Source organism: Fundulus heteroclitus, chromosome 18 (assembly GCF_011125445.2).
Source record: "Fundulus heteroclitus isolate FHET01 chromosome 18, MU-UCD_Fhet_4.1, whole genome shotgun sequence".
NCBI lineage: Eukaryota > Metazoa > Chordata > Actinopteri > Cyprinodontiformes > Fundulidae > Fundulus > Fundulus heteroclitus.
In genome coordinates, this window is record NC_046378.1 from 36149559 (window position 1) to 36176615 (window position 27057).

General features: G+C 40.7%; 1 protein-coding gene across 2 annotated transcripts; it reads left to right on the forward strand.

The window, feature by feature from the left end:
* Positions 1-1633: 1633 nt before the first annotated feature.
* hif1al (hypoxia inducible factor 1 subunit alpha, like) lies at positions 1634-26730 on the forward strand. Of its 2 annotated transcripts, none has more exons than XM_036150316.1 (15): positions 1634-1768; positions 12104-12294; positions 13339-13502; positions 13769-13853; positions 15997-16112; positions 17328-17512; positions 17604-17710; positions 18663-18810; positions 18909-19162; positions 20705-20862; positions 20955-21050; positions 21839-22002; positions 23324-23435; positions 24029-24143; positions 25269-26730. In XM_036150316.1, the coding sequence occupies exons 1-15, from the start codon at positions 1731-1733 to the stop codon at positions 25334-25336; spliced, it is 2001 nt and encodes a 666-aa protein (XP_036006209.1). In that variant the 5' UTR covers positions 1634-1730; the 3' UTR covers positions 25337-26730. The 2 variants fall into 2 exon arrangements, with proteins under 2 accessions (XP_036006209.1, XP_036006208.1); XM_036150315.1 differs by lacking the exon at positions 1634-1768 and adding an exon at positions 7532-7649.
* The last annotated feature ends 327 nt before the right edge of the window (positions 26731-27057 follow it).

Consider the following 27057-nt stretch of genomic DNA (forward strand, 5'->3'; position numbering starts at 1 on the left):
AGCCTGCAGCCCTTTCTAAAACTGTTTCACGTTAAATCCAGGCCAACAATATAATGCGCAGTTAGATAAAAAAAAAAAAAGCATCAGATGCAACAGATGTATTTAACGAGAAATATGCAGTGTTGTCAGATTTACGGCGCGAGGTGCAATCATTCCATTTATTTCATTCCCATTTACTTCATAAACATCAGGAAGTTGTGTTCCTGGTGTTAGGAGTTTGTGGGTGCAAGAAATACGAATAAAAACTCACGATAAATTATTTGTTTTGTTCTTTGTGTACCATCATTTCAGTCAAATGCACAGATTACATCAAAATCAGTCTTTTATGGCCATATTTGCCTTAACAAAATAACACACATAGATAGACACAAACGGGAACAGCCCTGCAAGATCCTGGTTTTCTGATCTGAAATGGCACCGTCTATCCTGTTCGTACCCGCCTGGGAATCGTTTCTTTTACATTCTTTGACTAAGATTTAAATTGTTAATGATCTGTGGAAATTAGATTATGTATGTGACTCCAGTAAATCATCAATCACATATCAGTAGGAAGTCGCTCAGAGAGTTATTTCGGTGTTATCAGGGGGCTTAATCTGCCTCATCAGGGTCAACAGGTACATACAGGGGTCGAAATCAATTAAAAGATAGCGTAACTGTCATTTTTTTCACATTTAGTTAAATTATAAGTCAGATTTAAGCATGTGTATGATTTATTTATATCCGTAATTCCTGAAATACTTGGGAACAATAAACCATAAATGTATTAATCAAGGTTTAAGTACAATGTAGTTGGTTTACAGGTAGGTAGGAGGCATACAGGTATGAACTAGCGACCCGAGCTTCCCCAACGCCAGGCAGGAGATAAACAGGACGTGAGAGTGACGTAGGCGGTTGCGTAGGCGTCAGGGCAGCGTCGAAATAGTCAAATCGGAAACTGACTGCAAGAATGCGATAGTACAAAATAAAAGCCTCGTGACCTACTTTCATGGTGCGTTCCATTAACACCGAAAAGTAGGAAGTTCTAGCTTCAAGGCCTAAGGGGGAAACATTTGAACGTCCACTAAACAATTTAGAAAGATAGACTTGGAGGAAACTTCTGAATTTCCAAAAGGGGTTGGCTTGGATACAAACAGTTGCGAAAGCAGTGTAGTCTACTGTTGTTTTTTTGGGGTTTTTTTTGTAGTTTGGATTTTTTTGTATCTCATTAGATCTGAGACCTGCCCAGTTTTCCAACACCAATCAGTGAACAGGTTGGTTGGGTTTCTGACTTTTTTAAATTATTTTTTTAAAGCAAAGAAATACAATTCATTACCAACAGCGGTCAGCCCTGAACGCTGTGGATAACATTTGAGCTGAGTGTGACGTCAGCTAGAGGTCCGAATTACGAGCCTACGCGAAGGTATCACATTTCTCATCATATGAAGCCCTATTTACGATGTCAGCGTGGGAGTACATAAGATCACAACAAGTTCGGGGGAAAATTCTGTGACACTAAATACTGGGCCACGAAGAGAGAACCGTAAAAATTAACCTGCATATTTTTCACGGCATTAATCGAAAGCGCCTGGTGCCACGTTTATTCTGAAGGGCTCGGCGGAAGTAGCCGTGGTTAGCCGTTGCTAGCTTGTGTCTCCAGCGCGCAGTGATATCCGTTCATTCGCTGTTTCTCTGCGCTGCAGTCAACGTCGTAAAGAAAACAGAGAGCCTTGGATTTGGTGTTCTGATGAAACATGGAGGAGAAGGAAGACGCGGTCGTGGCGGTTAAACGGTGAGATTTATTTACTGTTTCAAACCGAACTGCCCCGTTTAAGGGGCTCATATATGGGAGAATTAGCTCGACATTTCCGTAACGAGTTGGGCTGCGGGGCCACGAAGCAGCCGAACAACAGCCGCTGCTTCCCTTAAATCGGGCAAATCCGCCGCTGCCCCTTTTAAAAGCTTAATTATCCATTTAGCTGTACTTTGTGCGCCGTAAAACCGACCGAATATCTCCTTTTTGGGTGAAAGTGGCCCATGCGTGGCGTGTGGGTGGGTTCTGCCTGGTGTGTCTGCGCCATTGTTTACGCCACAGCCACAGATGGAGGCTCTCTGCGTGGATCCAGCCTCGTTTCTTATCAACGTTGTTGCACCGAGCAGAACTGGCTGCTCAGTTTCAGCTCCTGTGTTTATTTACTGCTTGTTTACAACATTTCCTGTAAAAAAGAAGAAGAAAGAAATAGAGCTGCATGAGGAGGTCAAATAGTTCCTCTTTGCACTGAGGACGTTCAGGGCAAACCTCCAAGATGTTTTCAGTTGTTTATGCAAAATCCTGCATGATTTACACAATCTAATCTGAATATCTTGGAGGTACTTGTGATTTCTGTCGACGTAAACGTGGCTCATTATAACTTACAACAGATGTAGAAAGGATTCCTGGATCAATGTGTGTTTTTGTGTTGTTGTTGTTGTTGTTGTTTTTAGTGTCTCTGCTCTGTCTTCTCTAAGCCCCAGTGGGTCGAGGCAGATGAGCCTGGTTCTGGTTCTGCTGGAGGTTCTCCTCCCTGTTAAAGGGGAGTTTTCCTCTCAACTGTCGCTTCATGCATGCTCAGTATGAGGGATTGCTGCAAAGCCATCAACAATGCAGACCACTGTCCACTGTGGCTCTACGCTCTTTCAGGAGGAGTGAATGCTGCTTGGAGAGACTTGATGCAACCTGCTGGGTTTCCTTAGAGAGGAAACTTTTTGAACAACCTGTCTGGATTATTTAACAGAATTGATGTTGTAATCGCCTTGAGGCGATTTATAAATAACCTGAACTGAATTGTAACTGAATCACTTCAGAGGTTGTGCTTGTGCCCCCTCCCTCCTGCTGCAGGAGGACAGTAATAAAGGTGACCTGCTGGTAATCCCTCTGTTGTTCAGTACACATAGTTTACCCACATGGCCACAATCCAGATTATGTCTCCAGTCGGGCTGTGGGAGGCTGACTTCAGAGCGCACACCGAGGCCATAAACACACACAGACATTCAAATCACCAGTTTCATTGAGCAACAAGTCACAACGGCCACAGCTTGTTCTCTGATCGAGGACAGTGTGTTCTGTGAAACTCCTCCCTGTTGCTAATTTGTTGTTCCTGTGAGTTTTGTCAGATCTGAGCTGCAGACTCTTCCTTCAGTCTGACTCTCTTCCTGTTGTTGTTCGCACATCTTTAAAGACACTAAATCTTATATAAAGAATCGTTCTTTCCGGTTTATTTATTGTTTTGCTTTTGAATCCATTCAACCTGGGCTGTGCTCAGTGTTGGCCGTTTAATGCCTGTTGCTGAATGTCTGCGCTGCCAAAACGGAACTAAATAGAAGTAAAATTTACTTGAAATTGGTGACAATCTCCCAGTGGAATAAGATTTTCACACTTAAAATACGAGTAACTCATCCTCATCATCTTATTTCAAGTTCTGTATATCTAATTATCTTATTTTAGGGGTCAAAATACTCATTCCATTGGCAAATCATCTCATTTACCTGCTTAAATCAAAGACAAATACATTAATTTCAAGGAAAATCTACTGCTGTCACCTTCTAATATCGAGGAAAAACGACCACATTGGGGAAGACATGTTTGTTTATTTATAGTCAGGCAATAACAGAGCCAAGCCTGGGTCCTGATGGTAAGGAACGCAAAATCCACAGGTATTGTCCCGCTTTGGAGCTACTCTGCCTGAATAAAATTCCACTACATTTAATTAATTTATCAGCTATTTTTATCGTAACATTTACCTATCGGGCCGATTTAAAAAAAAAAATAAAAAATCCACCAAATCGGCCGATATTTTATTGGTCCAATAAATATCGTTCATCCCTAATTGATATCGGCCCAGATGTTCATATCTGTGCATCCCTGGTCCAAAACCGTGACTGCTGGGGTAGTTGGTTACTCTAAATAGCTCTTAGTTGTGCCCTTTTGTCTTTTAGGGATTTAAATTTAAACAGAGGAGTTTTGACGTTTGCTCATAAAGCTGACTTTGTAATTTCAGCTTTATTGTTGTTGGTTTCCTCGTCTTTAACCGCGCAGCTCTCGCCCGTTTTGACAGGACCTTCAGTAACGGCGTTTAAGCGGCGTCGAGGAGGAATGTTGTTGCTGAAAAGCCGCTCGACGCTTTCAGATAATCCTGGAGCCTGAAACTCGTCAGGAATCCAGATCTTTGTTCGACGGGCTGACCCGTGAGACTTCCTCGCAGCCGGTCGGGCCTTTGGGGAACGCCTCTGTGTCGGCTCGCCGCCTGCTCTGCTGCTCTGGGAATAAAACCATAAGCACACCGACTGCGTTCAAAGATTGGAAGTTTCCCCTTCGGTGCATTAAACCTACCACTGCTTTGCTCTTCCTGTCTCAACCGATTCTAATTACTTTGCATAAATTAGCCCAAAAAAACAACCTGTTGCATCTTGTTTATGCTAGCTGACTTTAATCGAATGGAAACAAACGGTGTTGCTGTTTAATTTTCTGACATTTCTTTGCCTCCCAGCGTCTCTTGAACCCCCCGGGTTCATGTGGGGAAGCTCGTTCTTCCACACACGACTTGGCATGCAGGGGCGTGTCCGCGCGGCGCTCATTCTTGGACTGGAATCTGGATCTTATCCGCCCGTGTGGTTGGATGTGAAGTGGAAATGTGTCCCGGGCTGCGGTGTTTGTTTACGCGCCAGGTTTTTGTTCTTCAAGCAGCACTTCCTGTTCTGGGTACACCGAGTGCTGCTGTTTAGGGACGTCACAGCAGGCCGGCTGTAAACGGGTTGGACTGTAAAACCAGGAGGAGAACAAGAACAACCGGCCAGGCCCTCTAAAAGTGTTGAAATGTTCTATCAGATATGACGTTTTATTTATTTTCTGTTTGCTCTCTGGAGTTTTGCCCAGATGAATGAAAGCTGGACCTGTGTGCTGTTGATCCGGACTGAAATCCAAGCCTCCGGCTGCATCACCTCTGCAGCCGTACGCCCTGCAGCGGCTGCAGGAGCATCGTTCAGGCTATTAATGGCACATTAACTAACGCAGCGGCGAAGCTTTGCAGAGCCGTGGTCTTTTAGGTCGGTCTCTTCCACCTTTACTCGGATACAAACTAGAAACTTTTCAATTTTCTCTGCAAAATGGATCCAACTCAGACTAACTATGAAGGTCTTTGTTTTGCTTAGGGCTTAAAAATAAAATATGACTTTATTATACCAAATCTGATTATTCGTTTTGTTTTTTTCTTCCTCTTTTTCGTTTGACAAAAAGAAATTACCTTTTAAAACTTGTATTTATGTCAAGCATTTCGTCTGGGAGTTGACCTGAATTCAAAGTGCAGCTAAGCTGTGAAACATGCTTGTAAAACAAGATTCTTTATTATCGCCCCGTGTTGCTGTGATGAAAGTCCGGCTTAGAGTACACACAAAAACACGTGAACAACTTTTTTTTGTCACATTTGAGCGTGCAAAAGATAAAAGATGGAATAAAAGAGTTTATGTCTGAGGGCAAAGATGGCGGCGCTGCCATCGTAAACAATGAAAATATAACCAAATGTTTGCTGCTGGTGGTTTTACACAATGAGCTAAGGACAGAGTTCACTGCAGCTGTGTAACTTCAAACTAACTTCAATTAACTTAAATTAAAGCGTGTCATCTTATGGTAAAAAAAAAAAAATATATTTTTTTTACCATATTTTGACGATATATTTCCTTAAACATATATTCGCCATTGCTGCTGTTCTCTTCATGGAAGACCAATGAGTTCACAGGAAAAATAAAATCCTGGTTTCCCAAAATGTAATCTTAAAAATATTTAAATTCAAATTAATCGATTTTAAATTGATTTAGCGACCAGCCTTCGTCTTGCCATAGAGCTTCACTTTGCTGTAGCTCTGGGCTTTAATTAGGCCACGTGTAGGGGTGGGTGATATGGATTAAAAAATAAATCTCAGATTTTATCATACCAAATCCGATTAATCGATTTTTTTTCCCTCCTTTTTGTTTCATAAAAAGAAATTAAAGAAATTATTTTAAAACCTTGCTTTTTATGTCAAGCATTTCATCAGGGAGTTGATCTGAATTCAAAGTGCAACTAAAAACAAGCTGTGAAACATGCTTGTAAAACAAGATGGCAGCCGTGCCATTATAAACAATGAAAATATAACAAAACATTTGCTGCTAGTGGTATTACACATTGAGCTAAGAACAGGCTTCACTGCACTTGTGAACTTCAAACTAAGTTAAAAAAAAAGTAAATAAGTAAATGAAGTACCTCGCATTATGGTTAAAATAAAGTTTCTACTTAACAATATTTTGACAATACATTTGCCTAAACATATATTCAGCATCACATGCTGTTCTCTTCATGGAAACCCAATGAGTGTATTGGCAAAATAAAATCCAGATTTTCCAAAAGTGAAATATTAAAAATTGTAAATTCGAATTAATCGATTAAATCGCTTTATCACCCAGCTCTAGCAACTCTGCAACCTGGACTTCTTCAGGCTTTCTTCTCAATGTTATGTCATGAAGGCCAGACTCTTCCACCCGAGCCTGCAGCTCCTCCAGAAATAATAATCAGTTGGTGGAAGAATAAATATCCGTAGATGGGTTTTTAAAACGGGTTCTGTAGCGGTTCTGGCCGGTTTCAGGTGGATTAGCTGTAGTGGCGAACGGGGGGGGGGCGTGTCTGCAGCTTCGTGAAGACTTTCCTCTGATCTCCTCAGAGGTTTTTATTTTTGACTGTAATCGGCTCCAGGTATTTGACCTCCGATCCCTCGCTGAGGTCGTGTGTGTGCTGTTGAAAGGCGCGGTAAACATGTGAGGCGTCGGGGGGGGGGGGGTTTCTGAGTTCAGCATGCCAGCCGTGCTTCTTACTTTAAAACGAGGAGGCAGGGAGGCCCTCTGATTGAGGCTCCTCCTCCTGCTCCTCCTGCAGGAGCTTTCACAACATCCCGCTCCCTGGTTCACGTGTCGGCCGCATGGACCCTCGGGCGTTTATACGGACCGACCTGTTGACGTCAGGCGGAGCGGGGAGAGGCTCAACCCGACTGTGGAACCTGGGGGGGGGGACCAGGAGGAGGCCTGCAGGAGGCGATCCCCGCCTCTTTTCTTTATTAATAAATTAGTTTTCTTTTACTGTAACACGTTCAATAAATGATATTTCTGTCACCGTCTGACCCAGGACTTGTGAAAAACCTCGGTGCTTAAGTCAGAAGTTGCAGATTTAACTGGGTTACCCACCTCCTCCTCGCTGTGGCTCCGTGTTTACGCCTGAGCTCAACCAGAGGAGGAGCAGCAGCAGCACGAGGGGGGGGGGGGGGGGGCGCTTGTGTCACAAGCTACAGATCCTGCTGGTATTTTTCCACTGGGCTGAACTGAAAAGTGTTTTTGCTGTGTGAATTGTGAAGTAGGCGTGGTGGGACAGGCCTCAGATTTTACTCCCATTCGCTCAGACGAGCACAGCGTTTACGTTTTCCTCCTTCCAGCATCATCTTTGCTCTACCCTTCTTTTTTAAATTATTTTTATTTATGGCTGGATGCAGTCGCAGCGCGAGGCGGTTGGCTTAACCGGTCCGTCCGGAAGGATTTCTCTGTCCTGGGAGCCTCAGATTAGAGATGCACCGATCAGCGCTCCTGCCGGCCGAAGCCGATTTCTGCTTTTCTTTCAGGTTCTCTTCTGCTCTCGATGCAAGCAGACACACATTTGTGGTCGTTTTTGTTTTAATTCGGCAAATAAATGTAGCAAATCCGGACCACATTGCAAAAACAGAACTAAAAAAAAGGTTAAATTCTCTTGAAATGAGTGTATTTGTCCTTGATTTGAGCAGGTAAACACGATTATCTGCCAAAGGAGAGAGTGATTTTTACCCCTAAAATAAAAATTAGATATCCTGCACTTGAAAAAAGTTGATGGAAATGAGTTGTTCCTGTTTTAAGTGCAAAAATCTTATTCCATTGGCAGATTATCTTATTTACCTGCTCAAATCAAGTACAAATACACTAATTTCAAGAAAATTTTTACTTATTTTAATTCTGTTTTTGCAGTGTAGAAAGCCTCACAGACGTAATGCAGGTTTATGAATAGATGCAGATTTTGAATCCAACTAAAAATTATCGCCAGATTCTTCTCCTCATGAAGCATATTTCTTTAACCGCGTATATAGAAACCTGCAGCGTTCTGATGCTCTTTTGGGACTTTTTTTTCCTGTTTGATGCATTTGATGAACAAGAAAACTTGAGATTTAACTGGATCAACAAACAATCAGTTTTTCAATTAGAATCAGCCGTCCGGTCCGATCCTGCAGGATCAGCTGCCGGTACGACACGAAGCAGGGAATTATTTGATTGAATAGATATAGGGGGAAAAAAATCCGAAATTGGAAGGAAATTAAATACAAAATAAGAACAAAAATGTTTAAATTGAAATTTGAAATTGAAATGAAAGCAAACAAAAAAGAGAAATACCTTTGAGTTACTTAGATAACTCCCGTTCAGGAGGAAACGTTCATGTTTTGGTCCTTCGACTCACAGCAGAGCAGAACCAGCCCTGCAAAAACTAACTAAAAGTAAGTCAAATGTTCTTAAAATTAATGTATATTTCCTTGATTTGAGCAGGTAAATCAGATGATCTGCCAATAGAATAAGATTTTTGCACTTAAAATCAGAACAATTCATCTCCATCATCTTATTTCAAGTGCAGGATATCTAATTATCTTATTTTAGAGGTCCAATACTCATTCCACTCAAATCTAGGACAGAAACACTAATTTTAAGTACATTTTACTTATTTTTAGATCCGTTTTTGCAGTGAGAGTTCTGCACTGCAAAAACGGATCTAAAAACAAGTAAAATGTTCTCAAAGTTAGTCTATTTGTCCTTGATTTGAGCAGGTAAATAAGATTATCTGCCAATGGAATGAGTATCTTTACCCCTAAAATAAGATAATTAGACATCCTGCACTTGAAATAAGATGATGGAGATGAATTGTTCCTATTTTAAGTGGAAAAAACGTATTCCATTGGCAAATAGTCTTATATACCTGCTCAAATCAAGGACAAATACACTCATTTCACGAAAGGTTTACTTATTTTTAGTTCTGTTTTTTTCAGTGTGGTTGGACCTTTTCTAGCCGGATCAGAATCACAGATTAGTTAACTCTCGTTAATATTTCTCTAAACCAGCCAGTTTCCATGCAAACACTCTGAGGGAACCTGGACTAAAAGCCCGATTGGCTGCAGGTCTCTGGGAGCTGGTGGACCTTTGGGCCGGCTGCATTTCCACAGAGGAGTTTCCTCATTTATTACCCGAGTCTATGGGCTGCGCTTTGGGAGGCGGCGGAGTTACAGGCCTGAACAGAAAGCCGACCCGTGGTCTGGAAATAACCTCGGTGCTTCAGTCGGACCCACGCTGCTGCTTCACATCGTGTCCCGACGACTCTGAGAGGAATGTTCTGATCTGGCGTCCTTGTTGTTTTTCCCACAGATGATTTTAATCTCATCACCTTCTTGTCTTTAATCTGCTCCTGGTTCTGCTTGCTGACGGGAACCGAAGCCAAGGCGGTTCTGCCTGTTTTGTGCTTCCGGTCCGATAACAGTCAGACACGCGAGGCCCGTCCCGGCTCCATCGATCTGGGTCAGAGGGAAGCACGAAGAAAGCCAGAAAGGGTTGAAGTACCGCAGCAGCTGAAATAGAAAACGTTCTGTTCTCTGCAGTTTAAGACATTTGGACTCAGTCCTGTTCTTTTTTTTGTTTTTTGTTTTTGCTCTGCAGAACCGTTTGCTGAGCTCAGCTCTGTGGTCGTCATCCTCCGAGCACAGAACATCGTGTCTTTAGTGGTTCTTTAGTGGTTTTAGAAACTACTTGAGGCAGAACCAGATGGCTCTAAAGTTCAGTCGTTATTCTATGATTCTAAGATAACTGTCAAAATCAACGTATGCGTAGGTGTCTGGATTTATAAATCTAAGCCAATAAACGTGAATAAATTTAAACTCATGCGTACACATGACATCAGACATTTCATCTGAGAATACAAGTTTAAAAGTTACAACATTGCAACAAGTACAAATTGCAAATTTAGAAGTACGAATTCGAAATTTAGAAGTACGGATTACAAATTTAGAAGTACGGATTACAAATTTAGACGTACGGATTACAAATTTAGAAGTACGGATTACAAATTTAGACGTACGGATTACAAATTTAGAAGTACGGATTACAAATTTAGACGTACGGATTACAAATTTAGAAGTACAAATTGGAAATTTAGAAGTACAAATTGGAAATTTAGAAGTACAAATTGGAAATTTAGAAGTACAAATTAGAAATTTAGAATTACAAATTAGAAATTTAGAAGTACGGATTAAAAATTTAGAAGTACGGATTAGAAATTTAGAAGTACGGGTTACAAATTTAGACGTACGAATTAGAAATTTAGAAGTACGGATTACAAATTTAGAAGTGCGGATTACAAATTTAGACGTACGGATTACAAATTTAGAAGTACGGATTACAAATTTAGAAGTACGAATTACAAATTTAGAAGTACGGATTACAAATTTAGAAGTACGGATTACAAATTTAGACGTACGGATTACAAATTTAGACGTACGGATTACAAATTTAGACGCACGGATTACAAATGTAGAAGTACGGATTACAAATTTAGAATTACAGATTAGAAATTTAGAAGTACGGATTAGAAATTTAGAAGTGCGGATTAGAAATTTAGAAGTACGGATTAGAATTTTAGAAGTACGGATTACAAATGTAGAAGTACTGATTACAAATGTAGAAGTACAAATTAGAAATTTAGAAGTACGAATTAGAAATTTTGAAATACAAATTACAAATCTACCAGTACATAAAGTACGAATCACAAATCTACGAGTGCGAATCTACAACCACTGATGCTGAAGCTGTTTTACATTCCTGCACCTGAAAGTTTTTCACCAACCTCCGTTAAGCAAGATGAAGAGAAAGACGAAGAAGAAAGAAGAAAACGGTCCTGGCGTTCTCACATATGAAGCATCTGTTGTCACGTCATTACTGGCACCAGCTGGTGTATAACAGCTTCATCAGGGGTTGTAGATTTGTACTCGTAAATTTGTGATTTGTACTTGTATTTTTGCAAAGGTGTAACTTCTAAACGTGTAATTCGCACAGAGGAAACATCTGTGTGAGTTGACAACCAGGAGCAAATATAAATCTTATATTTATACGGGTTAATTCACTTACATTTACAAACTGGGAGACATACGTTTATATTGACCCTATAGTTCCCTGATGCTGATTGGAGCTAGAGCTGGGCGATAAATCGATTTAATCGATTAATTCGAATTTACAATTCTTTAAGATTTCATTTTTTGAAAATCTGGATTTTATTTTGCCAATACACTCATTGGGTTTTCATGAAGAGAACAGCATGTGATGCTGAATATATGTTTAGGCAAATATATTGTCAAAATATTGTTAAGTAGAAACTTTTTTTTTACCATAATACAAGGTACTTCATTTACTTATTTACTTTTTTTTTTAACTTAGTTTGAAGTTCACAAGTGCAGTGAAGCCTGTTCTTAGCTCAATGTGTAATACCACTAGCAGCAAATGTTTTGTTATATTTTCATTGTTTATAATGGCACGGCTGCCATCTTGTTTTACAAGCATGTTTCACAGCTTGTTTTTAGTTGCACTTTGAATTCAGGTCAACTCCCTGACGAAATGCTTGACATAAAAAGCAAGGTTTTAAAATAATTTCTTTAATTTCTTTTTATGAAACAAAAAGGAGGAAAAAAATTTATTAATCGGATTTGGTATGATAAAATCGGAGATTTATTTTTTTAATCCATATCGCCCAGCCCTAATTGCAGCAGATTAGGATGAAAGTTCTCCAAGGAAGGAGAAGTTTTATTTCTTCAGCCGCTGATGAGACGGGGACTGAAACAAGGAAGTGTGGCTGTAGCGTTAAAGATCTTTATTTTAGGCTTTGCTTTCCTTTGTTTACCGTCACACACTCCGCTCCTTCCCCCTGCTCTGATCCTTCGTCCCGTTCCCCGTCTTCGTCTCCGTTTATGACGCTTCAGACGCATCCTGACCGTTCCCTCTCCTCCTCCTCCTCCTCCCGCAGGAGCAGCTCGGAGCAGAGGAAGCTGCGCTCCCGCGATGCGGCCAGATGTCGGCGCAGTCAGGAGACGGAGGTGTTCTACGAGCTGGCCCGGACGCTGCCGCTGCCGCGCCGGGTCTGCACCCACCTGGACAAAGCCGGCATCATGAGGGTGACCCTCAGCTTCCTGCGAATGCAGCAGCTCCTGCGACCCGGTAAGACGGGGAAAAAATGCTCGAAAGGTTTTCAGCTCCTCTCCGTTTTGGAAGGGTTGCAGATTTCCTGTGATGGCCCCTCTCGGGCGCACTGCTTTGGGGGCCCCTTTAGGAGTCCGGGGTTATGGGTCCCCTGACTCCTGCCTCTGTGTTTGGGGAAGGCGGGCCTTTGGTTCTCCACAACCACTATCGAGCTAAGGATAATTTTCACCTAAACTAGTGCACTCTCACAAACTCCCACAGGTGCTGGGTCCCAGGTATTAAATGTTCACTCATATACAGTAAGCTTATAATTTAGTTATTTATTTTCCTTCACTTTCTTTTTCCAGGTTTCACATTACACATGTCAGCTTAAATAATAATACATATGATTTAGCAATGGCATCAAGGTGTTACACGATTGTATCTGTTGCTTTATGTCTGTTGGTTGTGCTGTTCTTTTTGCGTCTCTTTCCAGGTGATGGAGCAGACAGAGGACGTTTTATCATTCTCTTCCTTTTATCTCTTCTTTCTTTCACCTCTTCTTTCTCTTTTTTTTTCTCTTCTTCTTTCTTTACTCTCCTACTTTCCCATTGTAGTGTCCATATAATTTGAAATTCTCCCTGCAGGAATCACAATAAAGCTATTTACATGCACAAATCAAGCGGAGCATTATGGCGAAAGCTGTTTGCTCCACTTGTGAAAGTAAAATCTGTCGAGCTCTATTTGGCATTAGGACATCAATCCTTATTGCCACATTGATAGACTGGACACTGGGAAAGAAAAAAAAATAAAAATATAAAATAAACTGAGGTGTTATTCTCAGGCTGCTCCGTCTCATCAGGAGTCCGTCAGGACACTACAGCCTTTCTAACCTACTTTCTGCCTTTTTTTAAACTGCAGACGTAGGACTTTGTGATTTTGCAACCCTGAACGTGACTCTCACTGCATGCCTCAGCAGCGGTGTTTATCTATGCTGATTAAAAATCACATGCTTTTTTTTGCAGCCACTCAGCATAAAGTATTACCGGCACATTCAAACTGAGCCTTTTATTATTCCAACAGAAGAAAGCGTGAAAGAGGAGGAGGAGGAGGAGGAGGAGGAGGACGAAGATCCGATGGACGCCTTCTTTCCTCAGGCGCTGGCCGGCTTCATCATGGTGATTACCGAGGAGGGGGACATGGTCTTCCTGACGGAAAACGTCAACAAGCACATCGGCATCACGCAGGTCCTGCCTGGTTCTTACTTCTCTGGTTCTGTCACCTGCCTCCGTGTCCCGCTCTGATTTAATCATTAAATCCTGCCTGGTTCTGCTGATCATTTACTTTCATCCAGTTCCGTTTTTTTTGTTGTTGTTTTTTTTTATCGGAGCAGCGCCAGAAACGTTGCGGAAGAACTTCAAATAAACCTTGAACCGATAAACTAAATGTTTTTACGAGCGCGGGTTTGTTTTCAGTCTGTGACGGGCCTGGTTTTCTCTCTAAACGTCCACAGCTGGAGCTGCTGGGTCAGAGCATTTACGACTTCGTTCATCCCTGTGATCAGGAGGAGCTGCGGGATCTCCTGACGCCACGTCCAGGTCAGAACCGCCGTCCTCTCTCCAGGGAGCTTGCGCAAGTCTTGAAAGTCTTAATAAGTATCGAATTTTGAAACACTGTTTTCCAGACCTTGAAAAGTCTTGAATTTTGTGTGAAAGTCTTAATAAAGTATGGGAAAAAAAATGTATGGTAGAATTTTACAGTATGCTCAAAGGCATTGTGAAATGAGAAATAGGAAGGTAGGCTATAAAACTATAATTTTTACTAACTGGTCACGTACTGTATTAGCCTAATGGAATCAAACACTTGTTTGATGTGAAATTCATGTACTTGTGATTTTCATGTTTTGAAACGTTTTCATCAGTAAAAGCATAATTTACTGTGAATAATGCATTTGTTCATTGAATACTAGCCTATAAAAGTTAACATTTCTAATAAACAGTTTGTACAATCTCAACCAATGAAGTAGGCAGTAGGCACACAAGTATACAAGTACATAAAGTTAAGGTCTTGGGGGAAAAAAAAATCAGTTTTAAGAAAAGGTCTGGAATTTTAATTTGGAAAAAGAGCAAGCAGCCTGTCTCTCTGCAACGCCGAGGCTTTGCTCAGCTCCCCGCTTTCAGCAGCCGGGGAGGAAATTACCGTATTTTTCAGACTATAAATCAAAACAGTAAAAAAAAAATGCATCATATAGAGAGAAAGAAACATATATATGTCGCACCAGAGTATAAGTGGCATTTATTTAGAAATTTATGTCACCCTCAAAGTTCTCGCCAGCTCGTTTGCGCTGAAAGTTGACAAAATTATACTGAAATTACACCGTGAGGACAATGCTGCTACATGGTAAGCTAACAGTATGACACGGATGTTTCAGACCAACATAAAGCTCACATTCATCAGCGATGTTGTAACCGGTGTAGGTACCAGATCGACTCGGGCGCTTCCTGATGACGTCATCATATGGCAAATCCACTCAAACAAACTACATTATGCCCGCATGAAAACTTTTAACATCTTTCTGGAATGCTTCTGTGGTATTCTGACAATTTAATCGGTAATTTTGCCGGATCAAAGTTACATCTTAAGAGAAATTTCCTTCCTCCAATTTTTTTTTTTTTTAAAGTTGTGAAGGGAAAATAAACCATAAACTATTTAAATTTTTAATAAGTCTGCAGCCATTTTAATTTAATCACGGCATTCATCACTTTAAAATCAGTAACGTTTATTCCTCCTTTTTCTACTAATATTACTATGTCGTTCTTTCTGATCACATGTTTTTTATTATTCCAGATGAAATTGTGATGAATTTGATTAATTTTTTATTGTAGTGTTTGGTACATTTAAGATATATGCTGGATAAATTAATCTGGCTATCCCTTCCGTTTTTGTTAACAATATTCTTCCAAAAATTGAGCCAACTGTCAAATATTTGTTTTTTGTTTTTTTAAATGGCTTGAATATTTGTTATATAACTTCCAGTGTGGTCCTTGTTAATCATTATATCTAAATATTTTACCTCATTTTTATCAATTAAAGTGGGTTGATTATTTTGAATTGCTAAGATTTCACCTTTTCTATGTTCATGTTTAAGCCTGAAGCTTTTGAGAAAAAGAAAACCGCTAAATTAACTAAATAAAATTGATTCGTTACAAATGCAGACCGCGGGCTCAATGTAGTTTGTTTGAGTGGCGTTGCCATAATGTGACGTCATCGGGAGGCGCAGGGACCATGGAGAATTTCTTCGTAAAATTGTCCGTTTACAAACCACAATCCCACTCTTGAATAAAACCTACACCCCACTATAATTACTTTAGTAAGTTGTCCAGACCAATCACAATGTTTTGTGCAATTTAATGAAACAGAGAAACATGTGTTCTGTCTTTGTTCTCTATATGTTAATGCTTCAATTAATGTTTAAGTTGTACAAGAGCAGGATAGTGTTCACAAGCCTAGAGCTCCCTCTTGTGGCTACAGACGGTAATGTGTACTTCTTGGTTCATGCTGGTCTGTATAATTTACTGATATATAAGTCGCAGGATCGGCCAAACTGAAAAAAGTGCGGCTTATAGTCCAAAAAAATACATTTCTTCGCCTTCAAATATAAAGTTTTCTCCTTTTTTTTTTTTTTTTTTTCTGCATGATTTCTGTTTAAGGAACGCTGATGTTCACTTTTAACGTTTTCAGGTCTGAGTAAGAAACTGATGGCAGAACAGCCGAGCGAAAGGAACTTCTTCCTGAGAATGAAGAGCACCCTGACCACCAGGGGGCGCACCGTCAACATTAAATCTGCTACCTGGAAGGTAAGTTCATCTACACAGGGTGGGAGGGGTGCTATCTGGGTCGGGGGGGGGGGGGGGGGGGGGGGGGGATCCAAACCGTCTGTTGTTGATTCAAAACACCCTAAATTCGTACACAGAGGATAGAAACGAAGAGTTTCTCCTGAGAGGTTTTCAGAGTCCAGACCAGCTGAGATGTCCTCACCGCTGTGTTTTTAGGGTTAGGGGTGCGTAGAAGTTAAATTTGTCCCACACAAGGGGCTGAGGTCCAGGCTGAAAGCGATACGAGTCGGTAAGTGGATCTCTGGAAGGGAGCCAAGGTGTCGCGGCGTTCCTCTCCGTCAACACTTCATCCGGTGATCCCAGCGAACGTCCTGCTGGACTCGGGGGTGAGACTGTGTCACTTTAAGCCCAGACACGTTGCAGCAGATGTTCCCTCTCAGACCCAATAAAGGATCAGAACTGGCTGCAGGAGAACAATAATGATATTTTATTTTCAGATGCTTTATTTGGTCGATATTTTGTAGCTTTTTGCACATTTCTGCCTTATCAAAGCCTTTTTTTTTTATTCAACAATTGCACAGTTTACATGAACATTCCTTTCCATTGAAAAAAATAATACAATGTGCAGTTTCCACCATTGCAGGGTTTTTTTAGCAAAAAACATCACATTTTTGCCAAAGTACAAGTTTACAAAAAGATATTAAATTGTTTACACACATTCACAGTTTTTATTGCCTTTTGATTAAGAGAATACTTAATCGTGTTGACATATTGCTTTGACCTCATTGTTAAAAGCAATAAAAGATGTTTTGGAATGTGCAAACTTACATTTATGAATGTAAAACTTTGCCAAGAGAATAATCAAATTAATAATGAAAGTTTCATTTGGCCATAAAAACCAAAAAGGACGTCCTTCCAAAATAACTTGAAATCTTTCTCAATTTTTTTTCTGCAATAAAATTACAAATGTCAGACCAGAGATTTTGGACAAAAGGGCAATGCCAAAACAAACGGGTTACTGTTTCAACCCTCATAGAACAGAAAGTGCACATAACATCAATGTCTTTTTTAAATTTTTTGACAATATGATTGTTAGATGGGTAAAACTTATGAATTATTTTAAATGATATTTCTTTAATTTTATTGGTCAGCAAATATCTGTTGGGTAAGATCCAGAGCCTGATGTCGGTCTAATCCAGACTATTTTTACTTTATGACATCATCCCACCCCCCCAGGTGCTCCACTGCACAGGCCACATCCGTCCGTTTGGCGGCAGCTCGGCGTCGCCCCCTGCAGGCAGAGTGATGACTCTGCTGTGCGAGCCCATCCCTCACCCGTCCAGCGTGGAGTTCCCCCTGGACACCTGCACCTTCCTGACGCGCCACACCATGGACCTGCGTTTCACTCACTGCGAGGGCAGGTGGGAGCCTCGCCGCTACCTTCATGGGTCCAGAGGGGAAAATAAAAAAAAAAAAAAAAAAATTATTCTGCTGACCTCTACGTGTTTTTAGGGTCACGGAGCTGGTGGGATACAAACCGGACGACCTGATTGGACGCTCGGCCTACGAGTTTTATCACACGCTCGACTGCGATCGCATCAAGAAGAGTCTGCACACACGTGAGTCTGCATTTCTGGGCAGGATGTGAATAATTATGGTGTAAGAATGTCGATAAAGCTGTTAATAGATAATAGAGATTTAAAAACAAAATAGAGAAATGTGAAAAAACTTATAAAAATTACGACAAAAAATGTTTAAATTAAAGCAGAAAAATATTAGTAATAAATTAAATAGTAGAAGTAAATACATTTATAAATAAAATATGTTGAAACTGTTATATAAAATATAAATATTAAGCACAAAAATACAGTATATAGATGAAGTAATACATTTAAAGTATGTTAAATAAAATGTGTAAAGTCAAAGGCCATATATAATTCACAATAATCCCAAATGTTGGATTAAAATCTGTTCACACAGACAAATAAAAATAAGAACCTGAAATTACATGTTGAAAGAGATTTACTCAAATTTAACAATAAAACTATTTAAGTTAAGAAAGGAAACAAAATATTGAATGTTGAAAATAACCAACAACAATCTAAAAATGTGATTAAATCATGGGAAACATTTTAACTGAATTTTTTTTAACAAGTTAATAAAATGTTGAAATACCTAATTGTCTACAAAATAAACCATCAATGAATTAAAAAAAGATTTTTATAAAAATATGAAATATGTGAGAAAAGTTAAAATGTTAAATGGTGGCTGATGGGATGAATCCTCACAGACTCTTTATTTCTTATTTCTTTAGTAACAAAGAAATGATTTGATTATTGTTAAACTTCTTTATACGGTTCTCGGTTACAGGAGAGACATTTACTCTTTATGCCGTGAAAAGGAAAACAGAAGTTTTGTGATTATTTAACATTAAAAATGGCGCCGTGCGTCGGCCATGTTGGAGCCGAACTTTAACCGTTCCCTCAGAAAAAATTACGCTTTGCAACATTAAACAGTTTTTAAAGCAAAGAGTCGTCAGAGTTCATCGTCTTCGTCTGTTTTTCCCTCCAGTGCTCTCCAAAGGTCAGGTGAACACCAGCCGCTACCGCTTCCTGGCCAACGGCGGCGGCTTCGTGTGGGCGGAGACTCAGGCCACCGTCCTCTACAACAACAAGACGTCTCAGCCGGAGGCCGTCGTCTGCCTCAACTTCATCCTCAGGTGCGTTGGGCGCCGTTTATTACCGGAGGAGGGATGGATGTAGGGATGTAGGGATGGAGTCTCCTCTGACCGGCGCCCTTCTCTTCGTCTGTTTGCAGCGCCGTGGAGCAGCCAGACGTCGTGTTCTCCGTCGAGCAGACCCGCTGCGGCGTCCTGCCCAAAACCGAACCCCAGTCCCCGGACCGCGCCGCCGAGGACAGCGGGATATCCGACACCTGCGAGTCGGACGCGGAGCCCGCCGGCGAGGACTCCGGCAGCTCGGTGAAGCTCTTCCTGAAACTGAAGGAGAGGCCAGAGGAGCTGCTGCAGCTGGACCCGGAGGCAGGAGACGCCACGGCGCCGCTGGCAGGAGGTGAGGCAGCCGTCCACCGCCTCGTGCACTGCAAAATGAACTAGGGCTGGACGATAATTCAATAACAATATATATCGATCGATAGACGTGTGGCGCGATAGAAAAAAATAGTCAATAAAAGTTCGATATATAAACAGTTTTCCTTCCTTCCTTTCAGCCTATCATATTAGCTGATGCTGCTGTCACTACTTCCTCTCGACCAATCGTAATCGCGGACCCAGGCACGCCGTCACAAAGCCCCGCCCTCTCAAACCACAACACAGAGCACGTGAATATGTCGCAGCAAGGAGCGAAACGGTCCCAAAACGGGGTTTTACTAGTTCGCCAGCCTGACAGAAATTAACCACAGTGATTTGTAAAACTTGCAAGGAACCAGTAAAAACAAATTCTGGTAACGCAACCAACTTGTTTCATCACGTAAGCAGCAGCGCGAGCCGTTTTAGCCCCGCGCTGCTGCTCGTCTTCTTAGTCTTCTTAGTAATCTTCTGGAAGTTCTTCCAAAATAAAGCAGGTACAGCAGCTAAACTGGGCTCCCTTCTTTGTGATAACATGAAAAAGCGTCCAAGCGGCATAAGGACATAACGCATGCAGTAAAATGCTTCATAGTGATGGATATGCTGCTGTTGTCTGCAGCTGAAAAACCTGGCTTCAAACAACTCGCCACTCTTGATCCACGATATAAAGTTCCAGGATGCAATTTTTTCTCTAACAGCGCTCCCTAAATTGTGTGTAAAACGAGTGCAGAGAATCAGTGCAAAATGAGCTGCAGTCTGCGTCCTTGCACGCCACAACCTCGGACCTCAGCCCTGCGTCAGCCTCTCAATTATGAAACCTGAGTAACTAGTGGACTATTCCCACCTAAATAGGCTATTTTATTTATTTATTTGATATGTTTATTTTGGTCATTTTACTGGTCACTTTAGTTTATTCTTTGTCAGTATTTCATAACATAACTCAGGTCTCTTAAGTTATTTTTCTTTAAAAAAAATTCTGTTATGGTTAAAAAAGTTGGTTAAACAAAGATTTTAATTGGAATTCTGTGTTTGTGTTCTTTATTAAAATTAAATCATTTAGCAATATCATAAAATGTCCAGGCAGAGCTGCACATAAAATATGGTTTTAACTATTTTCCATAATTATCGATATCGATCAATATGCATTTTTTTTTTATCGATAAGCTTTTTTTCTATATCGTCCAGCCCTACGATGAACTAAAAATAAGTAAAATGTTCTTAAAATGAGTGTATTCTTCTTGATTTGAGCAGATAAATAAGATGAGCTGCCAATAGAATAAGATTTTTGCACTTAAAATCAGAACAACTCATCTCCATCATCTTATTTCAAGTGCAGGATGTCTAATTATCTTATTTTAGGGGTCAAAATACTCATTCCATTGGCAGATAATCTTATTTACCTGCTCAAATCTAGGACAGAAACACTAATTTTAAGGACATTTGACTTATTTTTAGATCTGTTTTTGCCGTCAGTCTGCCGGTTGATTGGGCCGGTCGGTTTAAACGCAGCGCCTTCTGTCTCCGTCAGGTCCGGTCGAGCTGTCGTTCGCCAGTCCTCCCGGTCCAGACGTGGTTCCGGACCATCCCAAAGATCTGTGCAGCCCGCAGCTCAGGCAGCTGCTGTCGCCCATCTTCGACGGCCTGAATCCGTCCTCGTCCCCCGCCGCCTCTTCTGAGCCGGACCTGGTAACCCGCGCCGTCGTTAAATCGCCTTAGCCGACCGGAAGCTTCCGCGTGCGGTTCTGATTCTAACGCCTGAGCTCCGTTTGGTCCCCCAGAGCGCCTGCGAGGACGAGGTGATGGACACCAGCGGGGTGGAGAAGTTCTTCACCGTCTGCCCGGAGGAGACTCAGAGGAAGAAACACGCCGTGGAGGTAAGGGGGGTCGGTTACAGCATCAGAACCCACTGAGCTATATAATACACTGGAGTGCTGATTTTGCCGAAAAACTGAAGTCACTGGCCGCCATCTTGCTACTCCCTACTCTCACAGAATCCCACAGGATTTGGTTGCAACAACAAGCAGTTTTCTGGCTGAGTGAAAACGTTTCACAGGTAATTCTACAGTCAGTGGATGTACTAACACTATCAACTACTAGGAAATTAGGTGCTGAAATATTATACATGTTATTCATATTAAATACATATATATGTATATATAAGTATGTGTATATGTATATATGTATATATGTATACATATATGTAAATATATGTTTTTGTATATTGTTAATTATGTATTTATAAATGTTATATATATATATATATATATATATATATATATATATATATATATATATATATATATATATATATATATATATATAATTAAATAAATAAAATGCAAAATATTTCAGCACATGACTTTCTCAGTACTTGATAGTTTTAGAGCATAACATAAAAGTATATGGCATTTGACATTTTAAAAGTCTTAAGCCCCCCCTGAACATGAGAAAATCCTCGTTATTCGATGCTGTAGCGCACATATTCCCTAGTTACTGGGGGAAAATAGGGAGTACCAATATGGCGGCTGGTGGCTTCACAGCGACTCGTTCAAACAGACGGTGATTAGCACTCCAGTGTATTATATAGCTCAGTGATCAGATCACAACACGCTCGCTTGTCTGACGCCGGTTTGAATCCTGACATTTCCCCTTCGTTGCTCAGGACATCGAAGGCAAGGAGCTGGAGATGTACGCGCCGTATATCTCCATGGACGACGACTTCCAGCTGACCTTCCTCAGCGATTTGCCCGAGGAAGCCGACAAACCCTCGCCGCTGATGTTTGATGGCGCCCGTGTGCTTCCAGCGGTGGCCGTCAGCAGGAAGAGGTGAGCCGGGCGCTTCCTGTCCGACTGACAGCCACCAGCGTCAACCTTTAGACGCACACCTGAATAAAAAAGGTAGCAGGCAGGGATGCATGTAGACGCCTCCTGAGGACCGAGATCCAGAGCCAGGAGAAAGGAAAAAATAAAAAAACGATGGGATAGGGCTGGGCGATAAATCGATTTAATCGATTAATTCGAATTTACAATTCTTTAAGATTTCATTTTTGGAAAATCTGGATTTTATTTTGCCAATACACTCATTGGGTTTCCATGAAGAGAACAGCATGTGATGCTGAATATATGTTTGGGCAAATATATTGTCAAAATATTGTTAAGTGGAAACTTTTTTTTTACCATAATGCGAGGTACTTAATTTACTTAAATTTTTTTTTAACTTAGTTTGAAGTTCAGTGAAGCCTGTTCTTAGCTCAATGTGTAATACCACTAGCAGCAAATGTTTTGTTATATTTTTATTGTTTATAACGGCACGGCTGCCATCTTGTTTTACAAACATGTTTCTCAGCTTGTTTTTAGTTGCACTTTGAATTCAGGTCAACTCCCTGATGAAATACTTGACATAAAAAGCAAGGTTTTAAGATAATTTCTTTAATTTCTTTTTATGAAACAAAAAGTAGAAAAAATTTGATTAATCGGATTTGGAATGATAAAATCTGAGATTTATTTTTTAATCCATATCGCCCAGCCCTACAATGGGAAGGGAATGTGTCTGAAGATGTTTCACCATATTTTTCAGGGGCATAATTTCATACATTATTGTGGAAAACTTATTTCAAGTTTTGAAGGAAAGTTTAGAATTTGTCCTGGAGAGGGCGCCAGAGGCAACATTTCCCTCCTTTCATGCTGCAAAACCTGCTGAATCTTTTCAGGCAGCTGGAGCAAATAAATGCACGGCAGCTGTTTTCTAAACGTTAAAAGCAGTAAAAACGTGACTTTTAACAAGGTTTTTCCTCCTTAAACAGGCCCACAGCATCACAGACCCTCCACCGTACTGAACTGTGGGCACAGGGCTGTTTTTCTATATATATCTTATTCATTATTGTTTATCCACACAGCTGAAATGACAACAAACTGTTAAATATTTATTTAATTTGGGCAACTAAGAGCAGGAACTACATATCTAGCACAGCTTTGTTTGATTCTTCTAAGAAATGTGTATAAATCAGACCGCTTTCTAAAAGAGAATGGCGTAAATAAATAAAAAATAAAAGAGGAATCCAGCCGTGGCTGTAAGTGTAGCTCTTAAACCTGTTTATGCACCGTTTGAATGCTTTTATTTTGATCGTTTTGTCTGTCTCTCGTTCAGGACTCACGACTCGGACAGAGAGGCGTCGCCTCAGCTGCTGCTTCAGGACAAGAGGCAGAAGCAAGAGCCGTCCTCCATAGAGGAGGACCTCCTCCTTAGCCACAGGCTGCTGGTGCGTGCCGGACGATCCGCTCCACTCTGGAACATTAGTTAGCTGTAAACATGTAGGAGCCACAGGACTTTACCTCCATATCTACTCCTCTTTCGGCTGATTTGAGGTTAAAACTAAAAAAAGAGGACAAAAGTCTTTCTGACAGCATTTTTATTATAAAAGCGTTGATATAGATAAAAGTTCCTGGGCCCTTTTGGAAAAGAGACCCACGTTATTATCACAGACTCTCTGTCGTACTTAGCGTTGGGTTTTTTCTACAGATTTATTCTTTAATTTTTTTTTGCTTTTCCTCTGAATTTATTTGTTCATCATTCGTCTAAAAATGTCTTGACGTCTCACAACGTCACCCACGTTGTTGGTGAAGGAATAAGGAATAACTCTGAGCGGTCCCAGTGAGACCTCAGGCTGATCATCGGGATCAAAAATCTAAAACCTGTCGGTATTTATTACAGAAATAATTAATAGATGGAGATTAAAAAAAAAAAAAAACATACCCACCGTTTTAACTCTGAGCCAAGGGAGAATAATCTGACACCTTAAACGTTTGTTGGCTTCAGATTCATACGGTAATGTGGAAATCTGTTTGTGTTCAGGGTTCCCTGGAAGACAGCGACCAGCCGGACCTGATTCTGGTCTCGGGTCGCAGTCAGCTGCTCACAGACCGGGACCCGGTGTTGGGAGGCGTGTCAGAACTGTGCGACACGGCAGGTAAAAACAAACGGGACGCTCACTCGGTGCATCTGCACACTGCTTTAATGATTTAATGCTTTAATTAAACTCTTTAATAAACCTAAAACAGTTACGCTTCGGTCTGTCGCCCCCTGCTGGCCACAGACGAATACAGCACTTAAAAGCCCCTCCATAAAGATCCAGAATAATTATTTAAGTTGTTTTTTTTATTATTATTATTCTTTCATATGTTTTGGGCAAAATAAGCAGGTAACAAAACAGATGAGGTTGACAGTGGATTATTTCTGATACTTTCAGCATCCAAAGTAAATGATTGGATTTTTAAATATCAGGGAGTTAATATCTGTAGTATGAATTTTCTAACGGCGATGCAACAGAACTCTGACTGGGTAATAATAATGATAATAATAATTTTATTATTAATAAAAACTATAATAATAATGATGATAATAATAATAATAATGATAATACTTTTATTTTTAATATTGATGATAATAATGATGTTGCAGCCCAATCCTGAAAAATGCTTCAAATTAATTATTTTTGCAGCAGCGTAATTTCACACTGAAAATATTTCATTATCAAGTCTCTCGTTTAAGGACATCTGTTGATTGTAAAAAAATTAATAGATAAATAAATCCCATATTAAGAAATATTTCCGACAACTCGAGCCTTTTGGAGAGAATCAGGCCCAAACCATCACAGACTGAGCAAATCACTCAGTTACAGGTAAAGTCCTAGTAGAGTTGAACAAACTCCAAATCTTTACATTTCTTATTGGTTTGACTCTTTTTTTTTTTCCTAAGAGAAACAGGAAAACATGATTAAATGTCCATAGACCAGCTAATCTATTGAAATAAAAATATTAAAATGCCTAATTTTTTTCTGTTTAGTTACAGGGATTGTTAATTGTGCTCTTAGTGATTTTTGTTTACAATTGTTTTTTTGTTTTTTTAACACTGGACTTTTCTCCTATTGAGCTAAAATAATTAGACGTTGGATTGTTTTATTTATTTATTTTTTTCAGCGTGATATTCACCTTTTAAAACATTTTGAAGCTTTTTCCACATCTTTACTGTAATAATAAAAAACATGGAGGCGGCTTTGAGCCCAGATTAATCCTCCTGTCCGTTCCTCCTGCAGCTCTGATGAGGGACATCTTCATCCCTCGCCCGGCTGACCTGTCGCCGCCGCTGTCGCCGCTGACCTGAAGCGGCTCCGGCGTCGGCCCGGCCTCCGCTAACCAGAGCGCGAGGGGTCACCGCCGAGCCCGTCTGCAACAAAAACAACAGCAACAACAGCACAGCAACTTAAGCGCACACATCTGAACAAACCACAAACCTGTACGCACAAAAGATCCTCGCCTCGCACGTGCTGCGTTAACCATGCTGTAGGGGTGGAGCCGCCCTCGCCGCTTCTAGCAGAAGCGTGACGCTCCAGAACGTTGGGTTTTCTCGCCACGCTGTGAACCTGTGAGCCGCCGAGGCGCCGCCCGCCACCGATGAAATGAGAGAAACGGCAGGTGATGCCACCTGTGGAGCGAAGGTGGGGCGGCGGGCGGGCGGGGGGGGGGGGGCGCATTCTGGAACATATTTCTCAGTGCAGCTAAATCTAATGTATCACGTTTTTAATTGTTTCTGTTGTTTTAAAGATAAACTTCGCAAAAAAAAAAAAAAATGTTTCTTTAATGAAACATCTTCACAATAATCTCTCTCTCGTTTTATTTTCCTAATTACACCAAAAACCTGTTTAAAAAAAAAAAAAGAAGCGAATATCAGTGGCAATCCTGATCTCAGTGGCATGTTTTTATGACTTTTTATACTTATTTTTTTTTTTTTAAAACAATGCATTAACTGTAGTTTGAGTTTATTTTCCGTGTCAAATATAAATCCTGGGTCACCGGCCGTAAAAAATCACTCTGGTGGCGTTTGATTAGATCTTCCTGACGTGCCAGGCGGGCGGGGTTCACCCCACACTCCCTATAAGCTAATGCGAAGCGATCAATCACAGAAAAGTTTTAGTAATTGACTCCCAGACTTCCCAGTGACTGAACCGCCTCCTCAGAGGAGCGTCCGGCTGGAAAACCATGCAGATTTCCTCCAGTGTTTAATGGAAATTATGTATTTTACTAACCCGCTTTACTGAAGCCATTATTAGCCCAGCAAAAGTAGTCTTAGCGTGTTTATGCTTGTTAGAAATGTGATTAAAACACTAGATTTCTTTTCTTTTTAAGTCTGAATTTTACGACTCGTAACGAATTATACCTCAAATCGCTGAACTGAAAGTCGGCTGGAGCCTCAGCCGCAGCGTGTTTTGATGAAAAATAACGCCATAAATCGATGTGAACCGTTCAACGTGTCAGAGTGCAAGCAAACCAAACTTTGAATAAAAACTGCCAGGTTGTTTCTTACACAGAGCTCTGTGCCTTCTCCTCATGCAGTAAAAACCTTCATTGAACTAATTTAGACTGTTACCTTCAGGCTGATTCTGCTCTACACTTCTTCTTCTTTGCAGAGGGAGCGGGTTAAATAATGTTTTATTGTATCTCTACTACTGTTTATCCAACATGTACTCTTGGAAGTAAATAAAGCTGTTTAAAACAAAATCTGTGGAAGCTGTTTTTTTTTTTTTATTGCAGCAATCCTGAACACGAGGGCGGAGTGGGAAGACCTCAGAGACGCAACACCTAAAACATTCATTAAACACAAAGAAGAGAGACAACAGGGTTAAATCTTGCAAGGAGACCAGCAGAGATGAATTGCATTACATCTCTCCTCTGTTCTGAAATCCACTCTGCTGCTGCTGCTGCTGTACTTTTTATTATCTCAAAAAAAGGGAGGGCCTTAGTTTCATTGCAGAGCTTAAGGAAGGGGGAAATATACTTTAGTGTGACCTTTCACATCATAACCTAGCAGTTTCAGGTATGCAGAAC